The sequence below is a fragment of the Brachycentrus maculatus genome, unplaced genomic scaffold (assembly GCF_059751285.1).
Source record: "Brachycentrus maculatus isolate JH-2025_06_01 unplaced genomic scaffold, ASM5975128v1 h1tg000085l, whole genome shotgun sequence".
NCBI classification, from domain to species: domain Eukaryota; kingdom Metazoa; phylum Arthropoda; class Insecta; order Trichoptera; family Brachycentridae; genus Brachycentrus; species Brachycentrus maculatus.
Window position 1 is genome coordinate 27,934 of NW_028280839.1, and position 19,575 is coordinate 47,508.

A 19,575-nucleotide genomic window follows, 5' to 3' on the forward strand; every position below is an offset into this window, starting at 1 on the left:
CCTTACATTCAGGTACGAAAAAGTATACCCGCAACTACAGAAACATTTCGCTCACTCCTTTCATAAATCAAAAATCGTCAATTTTCAGTTGTGCATGTTTTCAGAATGCCCAGAAAATGTACTATATCCCAGCAAAAGCGGCATATTTTTAACTTAATATTTACCCGCTACAGGGCAGAAAGTGTTGTTTTTCCCTTTTGAAGAAAAGGTATTGTTTAATTATTTTTTTAAATATACTAAATATTTTTCAAATGGAGAAAAAACATTCAGGTTTTACCGAAAAAGATCTGTTGCACAGTAAAAAGTTCGATAAGTGGTTTGATATTTATTTTTAATACATTGTATTTTTTTTTGTATTTATTATTTTGTATGTATTTTGTATTTGTATTTGAAGAATATGTCGAGATTATGTTGATTGATTCATTATATTCAAAACAAAATATATTTGTGAAAATATTCAATAGAATATTATTTAAAAAAAATATCTGACGATATTCTGTGTTGAGAACCTCTGACTTGCAAATATAAAGAGTCATAAATGGGTCTGTAAAAAAAATCTAGTACATTGTAAATAAGTATTGTTATTGAGAAATTTAATGAAAAAAAACAAGGATTTTTTAAATAGTAACCCAAAGGCAGGGCGGTTAAATATTTTATTTTAGTGACCCTTATATAATTAAAAAAAAGTATTTTACATATCCCTGCACAAAATTTTTAACTTTTAACCTGCAATTGGTGCACCGTCTGTGACACCTTATAAAACTGTTGAGATTGGCACACAGTTTGTGACAGTGCAGTATCCAAAATTCATACATCAACATAGGAATGATATTTGACAAGGTAATCACTTTTGGTCTTAAATGTATCTCAATTCTTCACACTGCTGACATCTATGGAAATAATCTCAAAAATATTACTTTGTTAAATTGCTCGTATATGATAAAATGTTCCTGATGTAATTTGACAATGTTCATCTTATGGTGCATAGGGCAACATAAGGTATATTTTGGTGTTATATAGGGTGTTGCATAGGGTGTTAAATTTATGAGGCTGAGAAAGAGTGTAGATAATTAAGAAAAGTATTTGAAAAAATGTACTTCCGTTCTTTTTTCTCATGGGACATGTTTCCTCTTTTTCGAATTTTATTGCAATGTAAGAAAAAATATACTTTATAATTTACAGAAAGGGCTATATTATTATAAATATTGAAAGTAGAAAAATAAATACTTAAAAATTAAAAACTTCAAAAGCAAGATGTGCGTTCCTATATCTTTTATTTTTAGAAAAAAGCCCGGAATGTACAAATACCAAAAGTTATTTACACCTGTCTGTACCCCTAAAGTTTGTCGGGAGCGGTGGGAGATGTCACGTGACCAATCGTAACTAATTTGACAGCCGCCGTCTTTTGTTGCGTGTGGGTCTGTCGTCTCGTATTTTGTCAGTCGCGAGCCTAATAATTAGACCACAAACCCGATAAAGGAGATAATGAAATCGGCATTTTCATAAAAACCGAGGTCTCCAAGTACAGTGCTTATTTTAACGCCGCAGTCGCCGGTCGCCGCTTTGCATATATACACGGTAAGTCGAGTTAAAATATCCGATTTTTGCTTGGTTTCGTGGTCATTCAACTGTAAATTGTTATTGAGGTCAATCGATGAAGTGTATTTACCAGATTTATTACTAGATAAACAATCATTGTTTGTGAAATATCATCGAAGTTTTCAGCATTGATTTGAGGTTATATTTGTAAACAAATCGATTAAACTCGATATTAATTCACGACTAAATCTCGCTTACTGATATAATTTAATTGAATCCAAGTAGATTCCCATCGAGGTAAAAATACTTGTAATTTGATTCTTGTTACAATAGAAATATTCTAATATGCTTAGTAATTTATTTAATTAGAAAAATAAAGGAATGTGAATTATTGTTATAATTTCGTAGTGCCATTAACCCCTCGCTACCAGTGTTACTTCTCAGGTAGGTAGGTGCGTTAAAAATTTTTGTTTTTTAAATTTGTGAAATAATTCATTTCAATCTTTAGTCAGACAAATGCTAAAAGAATATATTTATAAAAAAGTTTTACATGTAAGAAACTAAAAACAAAACTGCCATTTGAAATTTGAATCAAAATCACTAGCGGTTAATAAAAAGGGGCGTGTTCTAGCCCCCTATGTCATAGCGAGAAAAAATGTGATGTGGTCTTGCGAGTGTTTTTGCCTAGAATTTTCACTCATGAATTACATGAAACTATAGTAACTTTAAACATCCACTCACAGTAAATCCACTCACAAGTAGGCATAGACTATGACATTTAAAAAGTTGAAGCCTGAGTAGGGTCATGATAAGCGGTGTTGCATAAACCGTAGCTAGATTTCAGAGTCACTTGGACGTTAGGTAACTAAAAAAAAGGAAGTGGTCAAGATTTAACTTTTTGTTGTTGAGAGTTTTCGTACACACATACATCTTTTAGTTTCCAAAGTTGGTATCATTCCCAGTTTAAATACAAAAGTGCTGTATTAAAACTGAGAATGACACCGTCTGCAGCACTTCCTAGATTTACTGTATGCATTTATAATATTTTTTGTAGAATGCAATTTACCTGCAGGATTTTGCAAAAAAAATTAGTTGAAATAATTCTAGCGGCAAAAGGGTTGAAATGAAAGTGAAAGTGACTGTCACATTTTTCTTAGTACCTTCTTGCATTTCATCATAATAATTAGGTAGTCAGACAAAACTTTCTCTGAATGTTGATTGGTAAATGAATTTTTATTATTTGCTACTAATACACAACAGTTAGTTAATTTTAATTTATATTTGAAGCACTAACTTTATGATTTTCCATTTTATAATTAAAATGTAACTTTAATTTAAAATCACTATAAATATTTTATTATAACTTGATTATACCCGCCTCTATAGTGTAATGGTCAGCACGCTCGGCTATTGTTCTGGAGGTCCCGGGTTCGTGTCCCAGGGGGAGTCAAATGAACATAAGTGATTTTTTCACTATTACCCTGGACTGGTACCTGAAGCGGAGGGCTGATCACCTTTCCTTCGTGTGTTAACGATCAAGATAACACTGTGTTTGTATAATGCAGTGCCCTATGCACCATTGGGGTGCGGATAAGGGTTTGAATTTGAATTGAATTGATTATAATGTCTTCCGGTTTCGAAGCAAACCGCTTCTTTATCAAGACTGATTAATACTGTAGTATTAATCAGTCTTGATAAAGAAGCGGTTAGCTTCGAAACCGGTACACATTATAATTAAGTTATAATAAAATATTTATTGTGATTTCAAAACAAAGTTACATTTTAATTATAGTTAGTTAACTATTTCTTCGCTGTTGACATTATAGAGGCTTAAAGATTTTTTAAAGAATAGGAATAAGATTTAATTTTTTTACCTTTATCACCCTTGAAGTGATAATCGTAAAAATAGCAATTAATAATTTCTTCTTGTTCTCTAAGCCTTATCCGCACCCAATGGTGCATAAGGCAATGTATAATATTGACGCATCACCTTTCCTTTATGTAGTTAATGATCCCGCTTCTGTACGATGTAGTGCCCTATGCACAGTAAGATGCAGATAAGGGTTAGAAAAAGAAGAATATTTGTATATATATATATATATATATATATATATATATATATATATATATATATAAATATATATATATCGTAGTCGTACAGGAGAAAGTGACCAACTAACAAAACGTAAAATGTTCAGGAGGGCCATTTAAGTCACTTTTGCTTGGCAAGAAAATAAACATCAATGCAGTTAGTCATTTTTAACATGTCAATTTATTATACTTCCAAGTTTAAAATCGCTTTGGGATTTTTTCAGGGCAATATGAAGCTAGTAAGATATCAAATAGTCAATAATCACGTTTTTGTAAAAAATGCACTTGGTCACTTTCTCCTGTATGACCACGATATATATATATATATATATATATATATATATATATATATATATATATATATATATATATATATATATATTTACGTTTTACAAACAAGCAAGTACTCTGGTATGTATTTATAACTAACAAATGATAATGTAACAAAGTCATTGGACTGGTATAATAAACTAAGATAAAAACAGCTGTATGAGGTCATTGGAAACCCGTTTTGTATACATATTTTTACCATCATACTTCTAATGCTTATTTTAATTTAAAACTAATTCATCTAATAATGACATTTCATGACATCTGAGGGTGTTGTAGATCAGTGTTCTGCAAACTTTTTTCTGTTCAAGGTACAGTTGCCAAATCAAGAATTTTCAGAGGTACACCAAAGAAAAAAACAAAGTTTATTTAATGTCGATTTATTATTAAAATTAATATAACCCGAATATATACATAATATATCGCTCACTCCTTTCAACAACGTCATAAATCAAAAATTGTCAATTTTCAGTTGTACATGTATTCGGAATGCCCAGAAAATGTACTATATCCCAGCAAAAGTGGCATATTTTTAACTTAATATTTACCTGCTAGAGGGCAGAAAGTGTTGTGTTTGCATTTTGAATACAAGGTATTGTTTAATTGTTTTTTTTAAATGTACTTAATATTTTTTAAATGGAGAAAAACCTTCAGATTGTACCTAAAAAGATCTGTCGCACAGCAAAAAGTTCAATAAGTGGCTTCATATTTATTTTTAATAATAATAATAATAAAACCCTTATCCGCACCCCAATGGTGCATAGGGCACTGCGTCATATAAACGCAGAGTTATCTTGATCGTTTACACATGAAGGAAAGGTGATCAGCCCTCCGCTTCAGGTACCAGTCCAGGGTAATATTGAATAAATATTACAGTGAAAAAATCACTTATATTTATTTGACCCCCCCTGGGAATCGAACCCGGGACCTCCAGAACGGTAGCCGAGCGTGCTGACCATTACATTACGGAAGCGGACAAATATTTATTTTAAATATATTTTATTATCTTCTATTATGTATTAAAATGTATTAAAAATTTATTTTTGATAAATTTTGTTATCTTCTTAAACTTTAAAAATGATCTCCTGAAAAATCTAATTTTTTGATAAATGATGTTGTTGAAAGGAGTGAGTGATATGATGTTTGATGCGAAATGTGAGCCTACTTAACTGAGCACAGGCGATAAAAATTTGCAGCAATTGTTGATGAGGCTTCTCTCACCTTTGGTCGTCCTTGGGGGTTCTCTTTTTTTTATTTAATAGTATTCAGAGTCGAAAATCACAATTCGCACGCTCTTTGCGCAAAAAAGCGCCTCACTCGCTTAGCTTTCAGCTATTTCTAGGTATGTTATCTTCACGAAACTAGAGTTTTTACCGCGCCACACCAATTTATCACCACGGTACACCTGTGTACCGCGGCACACACTTTGCGAAACACTGTTTTAGATATCTCCAAAAGATTCATTATGGGTCGTCATCAAATCTAATTACTTTTCCTGCACACACCTCCATTCTGAAGCTTGTTCTAACTTTCAAGGTTGGCCAACTATCAAAGTATGTCAAGTTGCATGTCCATCTTCAAATCCTGCCTTTGGTTAATATCATGTAACTTAACTCTTACCACTCTGTAGGCCAGACATTCTGGCCCGTATGATTCTAGTAGGCAGCTCCGTGGGCCACATTGTCTGGCCCGGCGCAGGTATAAGTTTAATCATTGATTTCTCTATCACCCAAGTATATTCTACCAAAAAATATTTGAAATAAATGTGGTTAATCATTGCAACATATTGAATTAACCAACATTCCTTCAATAAAACTTTCCATTATTTAGATATAATCTAGGAAAAATAGATTATCATTTTGGAATATTTGTCATACGCTAATATTTTTTTGGACAGTCGGTCATTATCCTTCATTTATGACGATTCTCCAAGTATGCTCCCACTTTTTGTGACCATATTTTTTTCCATATTTAGTTTTGTGGAGCTATTATATTTCAAAATTTTGTGATATTACTGTTAGTAGTTAAAATAACAGAAATTTCATTTTATGTGTTTAAAATAAATATTTTATAGTTAATCCGCCATGGAAAACGATAAAAGTTACACTTTTAAGTTCAGTTATAAAAACGAATGGTCATACGAATTGCCAGACAAAATTAGGGAACCAAAATATTTATTTTAATGGTAGAAAAACGTTACATTTTTTTGATCAGAGTAGCTGATCAGTTATGAGAAAAAATGGTCAGAGTGGAAAAGGTTAAACCGTTCTCAAACATGAGCGTTTATTTTTTGAAAATCCTTACCCGCACCAAATTATGCACAGGTTACTGCATCGCATTGATACAGTGTTACATTGATTGTTCATTACATGAAGGCAGGTGATCGGTCCCAAGCTTCAGATACTAACCAATTCAGGGCGATATTAAATAAATAGAGAAAATATATCTTACATTTATTTTGATCCTCCTGGGAATTGAACCCGGTACCTCCAGCATGATTTTTTACTTACTAAATTAAATTTTTAAATTTAAACTAGTAATATTGATATCTCAACATAGATTTTTAATATATATTGGCGTTGCATATAAAATATATTGCTTTTACCAATGTCAAGTTCTTCTTCTTCTCCGTCTTATTCCTCATTGCTGAGGGTTGTGACCCTTGCAGAAGCAATGACTCTTCTCCAGTTATCCCTTGACAGCGTTGCACGTAGCGCTCCAACCACTGAGGTGCCTGCTGCTGTCTTAATTTGATCGGTCCATCGTGTGGGGGATCTTCCTCTCCCTCTCTTTCCCTCCAGGCTACCGATCACAACTAGTCGTTCCAGGCTATCCTCGTTGCCACGCGCAACGTGTCCAAAGAACTGGAGAATCCGTCGGGTACAGATATTGGCCAGAGTCAAGCCATCCAAGCGTAGTTCCTGGCGTTAATTAATGTCAAGTTAATTAAATAATATTACCTAATTATAAAATATGATAGACTTATTATTAAACTATAAATTAATTCCGTTCAATTAAAAAAAAAAATAACCAAAAGTTTGTAAAAAAAGATGGATATCTGTAGGGAGAGGAATATGCGGGAAGAAGAATATAGAAGTCTGGGTTTTTACAAGGATTTTAATAATTTCTTGTAATTTTACATAATGTTCTTACATTTTATGTTTTCATTGTATTTTATAAAATGTATATGTTATATGAACCTTAGAAGCTCTCATACTTCATCTCAAGGTTTAGAATAAACGTAAAATGAAAAAATAAATAATAATATAACATATTATCCAATTAACTCCGTGTCAATCCCACTCAGTGGTGCATAGAGATCATTTGAATGCGGATAGGGGTCAAAGAAGATAGAATTAATTTTAATTATCTATGTCATACACTCACCTTCACCGTCATGCCTCGTTACCTTTAAAAGGCTTTTAATAATAATCTTTTAACTGTCATGACTTCAGTATTTATTTACAAGAGGATCATAAAATATAAATACGCCATAAACGTTATCAAGTGATTGCTTTTAAAATTTCACTAGAAGTTTGCCGCCCATTTTTTACTGCCCATAAATTTTGTTTATGGTACACATGCTATGCTTCCTATCAATATCAATCAGAATTAATAGCACTTTTCAAAAGAAATAGGTCTTTTTTTCTGAATCATGTGATAATTTCATATCTCGATTGCGATATTGCAATACAAGATATCTCAAGGACAGCCAATTTTGTAGACTAACTAATTAACTAACCATTACGCCGCTTCCCCGCAGGGGTAGGCAGAGATAATAGAACGCCATACCACTCTGTCTTTGCAAAAATTCTTCGCCTCTTCCACGTTCATGCATCTCTTCATACATACCCGCCGATTGTTTCGGCTTCTAACCTGACCACTTTCAAGTATTTGGCATATCTGATCGTGCGAAGTTTTTCTCGGTCTTCCTCTGATCCTTTTTCCAATTACATTCGCCTCATAAATTTGTTTTACCGTTCTTTCCTCACTCATTAATTCTACAAACCATCTCAACACACTTTTCTTAATTTTATCGATAATGCTTGTCTCAGCTTTGCATTCCTTCCTTATTTCACTATTCGAACATCTATCATACATCGTTTTGTCGCACATTCTTGTGAGAGATCGCATTTCGACTGCATTCAGTCTACTTTCATCCTTCTTTTGCCAACTCCATGTTTGTATGGATGTGATGTATGGATCCTAAGGATCTGTTAGTGCCTCGCTCTTGGGATGTTGACTGCCAGCTATCTCTCCACCTTTTTGGAGGTCTGCCCGGGGGCCTGCGTACTTTAGGGCTTCCTTGTAGGGCGATACGTGGAAGTCTGTCTTCTGACATTCTTTTTACATGCTCATTCTAGTATCACCTTCGTTGTCGTCCCCACCTCACGATATCTTCCGTCTTACACATGCTCCGGATATCGGAATGATTAACTCTTACCACTCTGTAGGCCAGACATTGTGGCCCATATGATTCTAGTAGGCAGCTTCGTGGGCCACAATGTCTGGCCCGGCGGAGGTATAACTTTGATCACTGATTTCTCTATCACCCAAGTATATTCTACCAAAAAATATTTCTAATAAATACACTTAATCTTAATTAACATGGTCATAAGAATTGCCAGACAGTGTCTCAAAATTAGGGAACCAAAATATTTATTTTAATGGTAGAAAAACGTCGCATTTTTTTGATCAGAGTAGCTGATCAGTTATGAGAAAAAATGGTCAGAGTGGAAAGGGTTAAAGTAATATTTTATATTAGTTTAATCTTAGTAGAATCCGCAACGCCAGTTTCGCAGTCAAGCGTCTACCCAACTACGCCACAGCGCCTGTCTAGTATAATAATAGTAATAAACTAAAATAGTAAAAAATCTCGACTTCGAACCTCCGAGATGAAGACTCTCCGAAGAACACATTGCGAGACCGAGTAAGAAATACCAACATCCGGAGCATGTGTAAGACGGAGGATATCGTGAGGTGGGGACGACAACGAAGGCGATACTGGAAGGAACATATAAACAGAATGTCAGAAGACAGACTTCCACGTATCGCCCTCCAAGGCAACCCTGAAGGATGCAGACCCCCAGGCAGACCTCCGGAAAGATGGAAAGACAGCTGGGAGTCGACATCCCAAGAGCGACATGCGGAGGCACAAACAGATCCCTAGGATCTACATAAAGAAGAAGAAGAAGAAGTTTAATCTTGCTAATAGTGATTTGTATTCAGTTTTCAGGATAGTTGATCGCCATGCGTCTAGTGATATTGGACTCTGCGGACGTGGTGGCCGAGTGGTCGGCCAAGTACGTGATGAAGAGGATCAACGAGTCGGGCGCCGGCCCTGACAACTACTTCGTGCTCGGCCTCCCCACGGGCGGCACTCCCCTCGGCATGTACAAGAAGCTCATCGAGTTCTACAAGGCCGGGAAGGTGTCCTTCAAATACGTCAAGACCTTCAACATGGACGAGTATGTGGGTATGTTTGAATTGCATTTATTATTTACCTTGCTTATTATGTACAAGGTTTATATATCATTTAGTGGATTTTTGTTTCTTCTAGCTAACTAAATATTGTTTTTATTTGAATCTGTGTTGGGAACAGGAGGGATAATCTAGTGTGGGTCAAACAGGAACTTCTCAGCATTTGCTCATTGCTGGGAAGAAACCACGTTGCACTCCTCAGGAGAAGGCGGACTGTTGACTGTCATCAGCAGACCTTCCGTTGCACTAGAAGAGGGTTCGGCATTTTGTGTCCTACTTTGGTTTAGGTTACCAATGTCCTTCACTATTTTGATCATGTATGATACTACCTCTCGTGACAGTTCCTTATGAACTATCACGGATCCGATGTTGGATAGGTCCTCACCCAGGCTCCTGCAACGCACCTCCAGCTGTTGTCTTTGAAAGCTGAAAATGTGGGTATGTTGGAAACACAATTAGGCCACACATCTGTGGTTACAAATCTGTGATACAAGGCTCCACTGTAAGTGGATTAAAGTCTCAGGTTACAGGCCACGTTGTCGGAAGGAACATGTGAATATGTTTAACTTTTCCGGGGATACAAAAATTGATGTCTGACTTTCTCTGGGGAGTGGGTTCTTTTTACATGAAAATTTTGTTTTCATTAAATAGATGTATTATGAAGATAAAATGACATAATTGTTTTATATCATAATTGAAAAAAAAAACACCATTTCGAAATATTTTTCAATTATGACAAAATTACACACAGATCCACAGATGTCATTGCTTTACAAGTTAAATCATACTGACAGAAGGACTTCGACGTTCATTAACGTCCATACTCCTTTAAGGAAAATTCGCACTAACGTTCATTTACGTCCATACTCCCGGACTCGTTAAATTACAAAATAAACATTTGTGTTTTACAAGTCAAGTAGTATATTTTCTAGTAATATATTTTCTGTCTGCCTCCCTGGTCTAATGGTCAGCACGCTCGGCTACCGTACTGGAGGTCCCGGGTTTGATTCCCAGAAAGGGTCGAATAAATAAAAGTGATTTTTTTCACTATAATATTCACGCAATAATACCCTGGACTTGTACCTGAAGCGGAGGGCCTATCACCTTTCCTTCATGTGTTAACAATCAAGATAACACTGCATTTATATGATGCAGTGCCCTATGCACCATCGGGTGCGGATGAGGGTTTGAAAAAATTAATAAAATATATTGACTCGTTTCGGAAGCTATTAATACTTCCATCTGTGGGTTTGAATATAAACTTTATATTTTATTTAAGACAGTTTATAGACCATTTAATAGATAAATCACAAACATAATAATAATAACGCAGACATGCAAAAAATTATTGAAAATGAAAAGTCATAAACTTTTGAAGCTATAGAAACTCATTAAAAATATTAATAATAATAAACCCATAATTAACAATATGAAAATAACTAAAGTCCTCCCCCCAACTGTCCATATTCCCACCGATAAAAAATAAGAAACAGCTTCTACAGCCTCTTCATCTTTCAACGTCCCAAGGGCACAACTCTAAAATTTACATTTGACCCCGCTTACAGTGTTTGATAATGATTCTGAATGCATCGAAATACGTATTACAGTACAATTCAAGAAATAGTGGTATTTATCACATAAAATATTAATAACAAAAATATGACAGGTGCCGTGGCATAGTTGGGTAGACGCTCCACTGCAAAACTGGCGTTGCGGGTTCGATTCCCGCCAATTGCAAAATGAATTCATGAAAGATTTATTCTCAATAGGTCTGAGTGTCTGTGATGAATTTTTCACATTTACCTTCCCTATCCTTACTATCCTAACCCTGTAGATAAGCATCTAAAATAGACGCTTTGCGGGTTATACCTTAAAAAAATATATATTTGTTCATGGTGTTTACAAAATTTTGGGTGTCTGTGATTAATTTTTTACATTTACCTTCCCTATCCTTACCATCCTACCCCTGCAGAATCTAAAATAGACGCTTTGTGGGTGATACCTTTAAAAAAATATATATTTCTACATGGTGTTAGAATTTTGCGAGATAGGGCTGATATAGTCATGTGCTGATATTGACATGTGGTGAAGTTAATCTTTCAGCAAATTACTGTCCTTCAAGTATAGTCATAACATATTTTTTGACTACACATTTATTCATTTCTCTAATAAAAGCACACATTCTCTGATAAGTTTTAAATACTGTCACTAAGAAAGTGGTTGATTCAGTAAATACCTAAAAAGGAAAAGAAATTTTTATTGTTTAATAATTGACAGTTTATCTCTGTCTATAATAATTATGTTTATTTTTCTGTCAGTTATATTATCAATCTGCTTATCAATAAGATAAAAATATATCAAATGAAAATAGGCCATTTACATGTAGGATATTTTCTACATGAATATCCAATAGTATAATATTTCATTTTAGTATGGAAGTGAAACATGGAGTTGGCAAAAGAAGGATGAAAGTAGACTGAATGTAGTCGAAATGCGATCTCTCAGAAGAATGTGCGACAAAACGATGTATGATAGATGTACGAATAGTGAAATAAGGAAGGAATGCAAAGCTGAGATAAGCATTATCGATAAAATTAAGAAAGGTGTGTTGAGATGGTTTGGACATGTAGAACGAATGAGTGAGGAAAGAACGGTAAAACAAATTTATGAGGCGAATGTTAGCGGGAAAAGAAGCAGAGGAAGACCGAGAAAAACATGGCACGATCAGATATGCCAAATACTTGAAAGTGGTCAGGTTAGGAGTCGTAACAATCGGCGGGTATGTATGAGGAGATGCATGAACGTGGAAGAGGCGAAGAATGTTTGCAAGGACAGAGTGGTGTGGCGCTCTATTCTCTCTGCCTACCCCTGCGGGGAAGCGGCGTGATGGTTAGTTAGTTAGTTAGTTATAATATTTCATTATTTTTTTCCTATTTGTTGCCTTTATAATATACAATTTTTTAGGGTGAAATAATCATCAGTCCGCAATTAAGAGTACGGCTATTATCCTTGGCTCTACCCGACCCAGTTTCTCCAGGGTATGATTGGCTACAATAGTTTAGAGACTAGAAGGAATGTGTATTTGATTACGCATTTTTATCAATTGTTGCGCGGTATGATCGATAATCCTGAAATTATCCGGAACATTGGTCTGTATGTTCCCAATAGTTACTTAAGACAGCGTCGACATAGATTGTTTCACATTCCTATACACAGGACCAACCTGCCGATGGTTATGCCTGTAGAAAGAGCTACCGCTATGTTGAACAATATCACATTGGATATTGATCTGTTCCATGTGTCCGAAGGAGTTTTCCGAAGCGGGATTCTTCTACACCTTTAAGTCTTCTTGCTTACTTTTACTTTTAATATATACGCCTTGAATATTGTTTGTTATGTATATATTATTTTTTTGTTGAATAAATTGAAAATTAAAATTGAAATTAAATTTATCCCAGGTATTTATACCATATTTATACCAGGTATCATTTTTTTTTCTTCAAACACGGTTATTGTATTTAAAAAAATTGTTTTTCTCCTAAATAAATACATGGGTTTAAAAGTAAAGAGTTACTGAACGGTAAGGAGTTAAAAATAATGAAAAAATATTTTTTTAGATATATATATACACCGCAGGACAAAAAAATTTACGAGTTTACTTGCTTCCGCACGCCTTGACTTTACTGAACTCTTTTTCTAAGAAATCCTTTATCGATACCTCTTTCTTTTGTTCAATAAATTAAAGACACTTTGTGTCACCTTTCTACAATATTTACATTTTAAAATGTCTCAACAATTTTGTTTTACCCGCGTTTGAGGGAACATAACACAACAATCATGGAAAGTGCAAAGCAAATGTCGATAGCGATAAAATCCAAAATAATCACAATGTCGCAACAAAACATATCTAATTGTAAAATATCTCGTCGAGTTGGGTATTCAGAAGGTGCAGTGAGGTTTTTATTTAAAAAATTCCAACAAACTGAATCCATAGAACGGAAAAAAGGAAGCGGATGGGGGCGCGCGACATCTGCCCGAGATGATCGCTTAATAAAAAAATTGTTATGCGCGATCGATTTTTAACGGCACTTAAAATACACGCAGAGGTGCAGTCTACTAGCTAATCAACATTTTCAGTAAAAACAGTGTTCAGGCGGCAGTTGGAGCATGGTTTCCAAGCACGAAGTCCCGCAAAGAAACCATTACTGACGAATAAAATGCAGAAGGCTAGACTGGATTGGGCGAAGGAGCACCAGAATTGGACCTTGGAGGATTGGCAAAATGTTATTTTCTCCGATGAATTAAAATTCAACCTTTTTGGTCCAGACGGCATAAAGATAGTTCGACGAAAACTTGGGGAAAAATACCATCCGTCGTGCGTCCCTCGAACCGTTAAACATTCACCCTACGTCATGATTTGGGGGTGCATGACAGCGTACGGTTTGGGACCTCTAAATTTTATACAGGGTACGATGAATGCCATCCAGTACAAAAAAGTGCTGAAAAACCATCTTATTCCAACAATCGAGGACATTAAGCAGTATACCGCGGACCCGATTTTTCAGGACGATTTGGCGCCGTGCCATAGAGCCCGCACTGTGAGTACAAATATTTATTTTTTAATGCACTTTGTAGACCACTTGATAAATAATTTATTGTTTTTCTTACAGATCATTGAATACAAGGATAAAATTGGCTTAAAATCGTTGACGTGGCCCGGGAATAGTCCTGATTTGAACCCGATAGAAAATTTATGGGCGATTATGAAAAAAAAAGTTGGGAAAAAAAAATAAAAAAACATTGAGGAATTAAAAAAAAACTTGATTCAAGTTTAGGAAGAAGAAATAACATCAGAAATTTAAGATTCGCTTTACGCTTCGTTAAATAATAGAATTTTACATGTTATAAAAAATAAAGGTGAATCACTAAGTATTAAATATTTTTAAATGTTATAATTATGTTTAAATGTAAAATACCTTAATTTAAAATAAAGCAATTAGAACCTTCTTCTTAAATATGAATAAAAAAATTACATGTCTTTTATTACTCCATCACAAACACTCGACCATAAATGAACCGTTATGGGTCTCTAAGGTTCGGATAATCTGATACCTGGTATATAATGGCAATTTCTTAGTACAATTCATGAGTAAGATCTTTCATTTTAACCTTGAAGTAACGAGTAGTCATCACATATGTTAAACAATACAAAAAAAACTAATTAAATATCAAGAATAATTCATTATGTGTCAATTTTAGTTTTTTTGAGGACTCGTAAATTTTTTTGTCCAGGGGTGTATGTACGTATATTCTTGAAAAAAATTAAATTCCAAAAAAAAAATTGTACGTGAACACCTCTGGCCCCCGCACAGTTGATCGCTTACTGAATTGTATGTTTGTGAGTACCATCTTAACCATTTGTATATAAATGTCAAAAATTTTTCAATAACTCCCATCTCAATATTTGTAAAAATGGTAATTATATAAGCCTGTTAAAAAATATTTATTATAATTACACAAAATGGTCAACATACAAGTATGCAATGATGATATTAAAATTATTTCTTGATAATTTGACAAGCAAATTAAATGTCATTGACCTACTGATGTTTGACAACAATTGTTTTATCCATCATAAAACAATGTGTTTTTTTTTGTGATTATTCATTATGTCTACTTATTGGTTTTAATTAATTTAGTTCTATCTGCTGGTAGTTGTAATAAGCGAAGATAATTTCAAAAGCAGACTTGAAGTTCTATTGACTTCCATATTGCCATTTCAATGACCGCTTTATCTGCGTTAAGATATCAATAAAATAATAATATTTTAAATGAATGAAATGTTTTTATTCACTTATAGTAATATCATTACATTTCAAAACATTATCACTAATTTATGAAAAGACCCCATTACACTCAAACAATATAGTAAATCACTTCCTGCCTTTCATTCTTTTGTAACATTTGAACTGTGTAAACCATAATTTTCTTTTTCTTATCTCTGCTTGTGTGGTAAGCATCTTATCAAGATAATTTGGAAACAACATTTGGTAATGTAATGTTGTAATTATTTGTTTATTCCTATTGTAATTAATTTGTAATTTATGTTTGTTTTTCCTTGATACTTATGTACAAGCCCTCTAATTACAAATGGATGTATAATAACTTAACGAAGACTACAAACATATACAGATTATGCAATAGAAAACTAAACAAGATTACTCCTCGTACCGCATAAAAATATATGTTCCCCATTTATATTTAAAAAAAAATGTATTAAACATGATACTATCAACAGCAAAAAAAAGAAGAAAAAAGTCCCTCGCCAAGTCTCTTTTTTGGAGAGGCTCAGTGCAACTAAAATTATAAGATTGTATAAGTAAAAATGTATAAAAATTGTATTAAATTGTATAAAAAATGTAAGTATATTAATGAAAAAAAAAAGTTCAAACATTGTCCAGTATCACTTGTCATTTTTTAGCTGGCTGAAAGACATTGCTTCTTAGCAATAAGCCCGCCAATGTACATATATTCTGTACAAGAAATTTGAATAAAATAAATGAATTCATCATCCCGCACTTGCTGTATTTTAATATCTATTTCTTCAGTCTAGAATACTAATTCCAATTCGGTTAAATTAAGTAATCATTCTGGAATTCAGCATTACTCAAATGCCTGCAATCATTTAAAAAAAGTTATCGAGTTCGTACGTTTTATGGTTCTTACTCTATTATTACTTAAAGCGTTATTGATGTAATGTTATTAAAAAATGGCACCATGTAATTTAACCGAATCTGTTATATTACAATAACAACATAACATTTTAATTTTGTAGATAGATATTGCTAAACGACGCTCAATTTTGTGGTAAGCTTTTTTTTTCATTGATTTTAATCGACATGCTTGGTCAACCATTTTTATAACATGAATTATGACAATATGTTAAGTGCAGTTTAATAAAATTGATAAATTCACTCATTTGAAGCATCTTTCTTAAAATCAATTTTTATTATTTTAACGCACCAAGGATAGGAAAGGTATTTCTACCCGTTTGGTCGATTGATGTTTAACGATGGGAATAGTATTTTTATCTTCTGCGCCGGTCTTATTTCAAAGTCAGAAAAGAAGAAATTTTTAAATGTTTTTATATAAATATTATGTATTAATCTCTTTGTTTTATTCTGAATTACCTAACGTCCAAGTGACTCTGAAATCTAGCTACGGCTTATGCAACACCGCTTATCATGACCCTACTCAGGCTTCAACTTTTTAAGTTTCATAGCCTTTGCCTACTCGTGAGTGGATTCACTCTTTACGTTTAAAGTTACTATAATTTCATGTAATTCATGAGTGAAAATTCTAGGCAAAAACACTCGCGAGTCAGAAAAGAAGGAATTATTTAATGTTTTAATGTGAATATTCTGTACTAATCTGTTTATGAAGGTCTAAACTTTATGTACATAATTAATAAATCCTGCGTAAAAAGCATTCGTCTAAAATGTATTAAGATATCTTAAAATTTTGCTTTTGATATTATAGTATTTTTTTTCTTTCATTTAGATCTTCCAAGAAACCACCCAGAGAGCTACCACTTCTACATGTGGAACAATTTTTTCAAGCATATTGACATCAACCCGGAGCACGTTCACGTATTGGATGGGAATGCGGCTGATCTGGTAGCTGAGTGTGACAACTTTGAGAAGATGATCCAAGAAGCTGGCGGAATCGAACTCTTTGTTGGAGGTAATCTTTCACACTTTATAATGCCCTCAAGGCGAAACAGCTACACAAAAATTAATCAATTTAGTGGAATCATAAATCGTATTTTGATTTATTATCAACACATTGTTGTCAGGACACGTATAAAAACGTTTATTCCTAATTGTGCATGAGAAGCGGGTCACGTATATCGTAGTCGTACAGGAGAAAGTGACCAACTAAGAAAACGTAAAATGTTCAGAAGGGCCATTTAAGTCACCTTTGCTTGGCAAGAAAATAAATATCAATGCAGTAAGTCATTTTTAACAAGTCAATATATTATACTTCCAAGTTTAAAATCGTTTGGGATTTTTTTCAGGGCAATATTAAGCTAGTAAGATATCAAATAGTCAATGATCACGTTTTTGTAAAAAAATGCACTTGGTCACTTTCTCCTGTATGACTACGATATGTTAATAATATGTTACATATGGTCATAATAATGAAATTATAATTTGGGATAGTAACTGAACCAATTAGGTAGATTAATAAGTTTTACTTAATAATGACGATTTCTTTCAGGCATCGGCCCCGATGGTCACATTGCCTTCAACGAGCCCGGCTCTAGTCTGGTGTCCCGTACCCGCGTGAAGACTTTAGCCCAGGACACGCTGGAAGCCAACGCGCGCTTCTTCGGCAACGACATCAACAAGGTGCCCAAACAGGCGCTAACTGTGGGAGTCGGCACCGTCATGGACGCCAAAGAGGTATGTGGAATATTCATCTTCACTCCGCCACATTACCAGGTCCGGTATAGAAGCTCTTGGTTTCCATCCCGACCCATCCTGTAAAAAAAACTTTTCTGATTTAGAATCTTATAACGGTGTTTAAATTAAACACTATCATTTATCGGATTACTAATTACTGCAATTACAATACCTACCTTTTATTCCTTAATCATCGATTGATAAAACAAGATATATTAAACATTTACATATCTCTCTTAACAATAACTTGTAAATATGTTTATTAGATTATTCATTAACTTCTCCAATTGATAATTACAAAACAAAATATCTACAAATGTAGCACACTTTTTAATTCTAATTCAAAGATACTGATGCTGTCATTGTAATCACTTTTTTTTGGGATGTGGATGTCGCTCACTCCTTTCAACGTCGTATATCAAAAATCGACAATTTTCAGTTGTGCATGTTTTCAGAATGCCCAGAAAATGTACTATGTATATCCCAGCAAAAGCAACATATTTTTAACTTAACATTTAACCGCTACAGGGCAGAGAGTGTTGTTTATGCATTTTGAAGAAAAGGTATTGTTTAATTATTTTTTGAAATATACTAAATATTTTTCAAACGGAGAAAAAACCTTTAGGTTTTACCTAAAAAGATCTGTTGCACAGTAAAAAGTTCAATAAGTGGCTTGATATTCATTTTTAATATATTTTATATTGTTCTTAAACTTAAAAAACGATCTCCTGAAAATTCAAGTTTTTTGATATATCGCTCACTCCTTTCAAGAACGTCATAAATCAAAAAACTTCATTTTTCAGGAGATCGTTTTTAAAGTTTAAAAATATAATACAATTTATCAAAAATAAATATCAAGCCACTTATTGAACTTTTTACTGTGCAACAGATCTTTTTAGGTTAAACCTGAAGGTTTTTTTCTCCATCTGAAAAATAACTTGTTCATTTAAAAAAAAAAGTTAAACATGACCTTTTCTTCATAATGCAAAAATAACACTTTCTGCCCTGTAGCGGGCAAATATTAAGTTTGAAAAATGCTGCTTTTGTTGGGATATAGTACATTTTCTGGGCATTCCGAAAACATGCACAGCTGAAAATTGACGATTTTTGATTTATGACGTTCTTGAAAGGAGTGAGCGATATGTATTAGGGTTTTTTACAGTTATCATCTTAGGAATTTAACGTTATTAGTCTAATAATTATTCAGTGGCTGACTCAGAACAATACTATGGGTAAATCTGTACTGGTTTTATTTTACAACTGAACAGGAACAATGCCAAAAAACCAGTACGAATGGTCATTTTAGTTTAATCTGTCATGCAAGGTTTTTTTTTGTCATTTTAACACATTTCGGACGGGTGTTTTTTTACGCCTGCGGACCACTAGCGACGGGATTTGATAATTGTGTACATATAGTTTAGACGCTAACAAAGAGATTGGTACAAAATATTAACATAAAAACATTAAACATGTAATTCTTTTCTCACTTTGAAATGAGGCTGGCGCAGAAGGTAAAAATACCCTTCCCGTCCTTAAGCATCAATCGATCGAACGGGTGGAAATACCCTTTTCCCGTCCTAAGTATGTTATTATTGAAAAATCACTAGGCATCAGAACGACGGAAAATGTAAAATGTCAAATTGTAAAAGATACTCGAATAATTTCTACA

At 33.7% G+C, this 19,575-nt stretch overlaps 1 protein-coding gene across 3 annotated transcripts in view; it reads left to right on the forward strand.

Moving 5' to 3' along the window:
- The first annotated feature begins 1,361 nt into the window (after positions 1-1,361).
- Oscillin (glucosamine-6-phosphate isomerase Oscillin) overlaps positions 1,362-19,575 on the forward strand; it is a 28,042-nt gene continuing 9,828 nt past the window's right edge. The window contains exons 1-4 of one of the 3 annotated variants that reach the window (XM_088257573.1): positions 1,362-1,578; positions 9,190-9,436; positions 17,002-17,184; positions 17,722-17,906. In XM_088257573.1, coding sequence (XP_088113699.1) covers positions 9,211-9,436; positions 17,002-17,184; positions 17,722-17,906 — 594 coding nt within the window. In that variant the 5' untranslated portion in view covers positions 1,362-1,578; positions 9,190-9,210. The remainder of the gene's footprint in view (positions 1,579-9,189; positions 9,437-17,001; positions 17,185-17,721; positions 17,907-19,575) is intronic. The other 2 variants (XM_088257572.1, XM_088257574.1) reach the window with 2 other exon arrangements.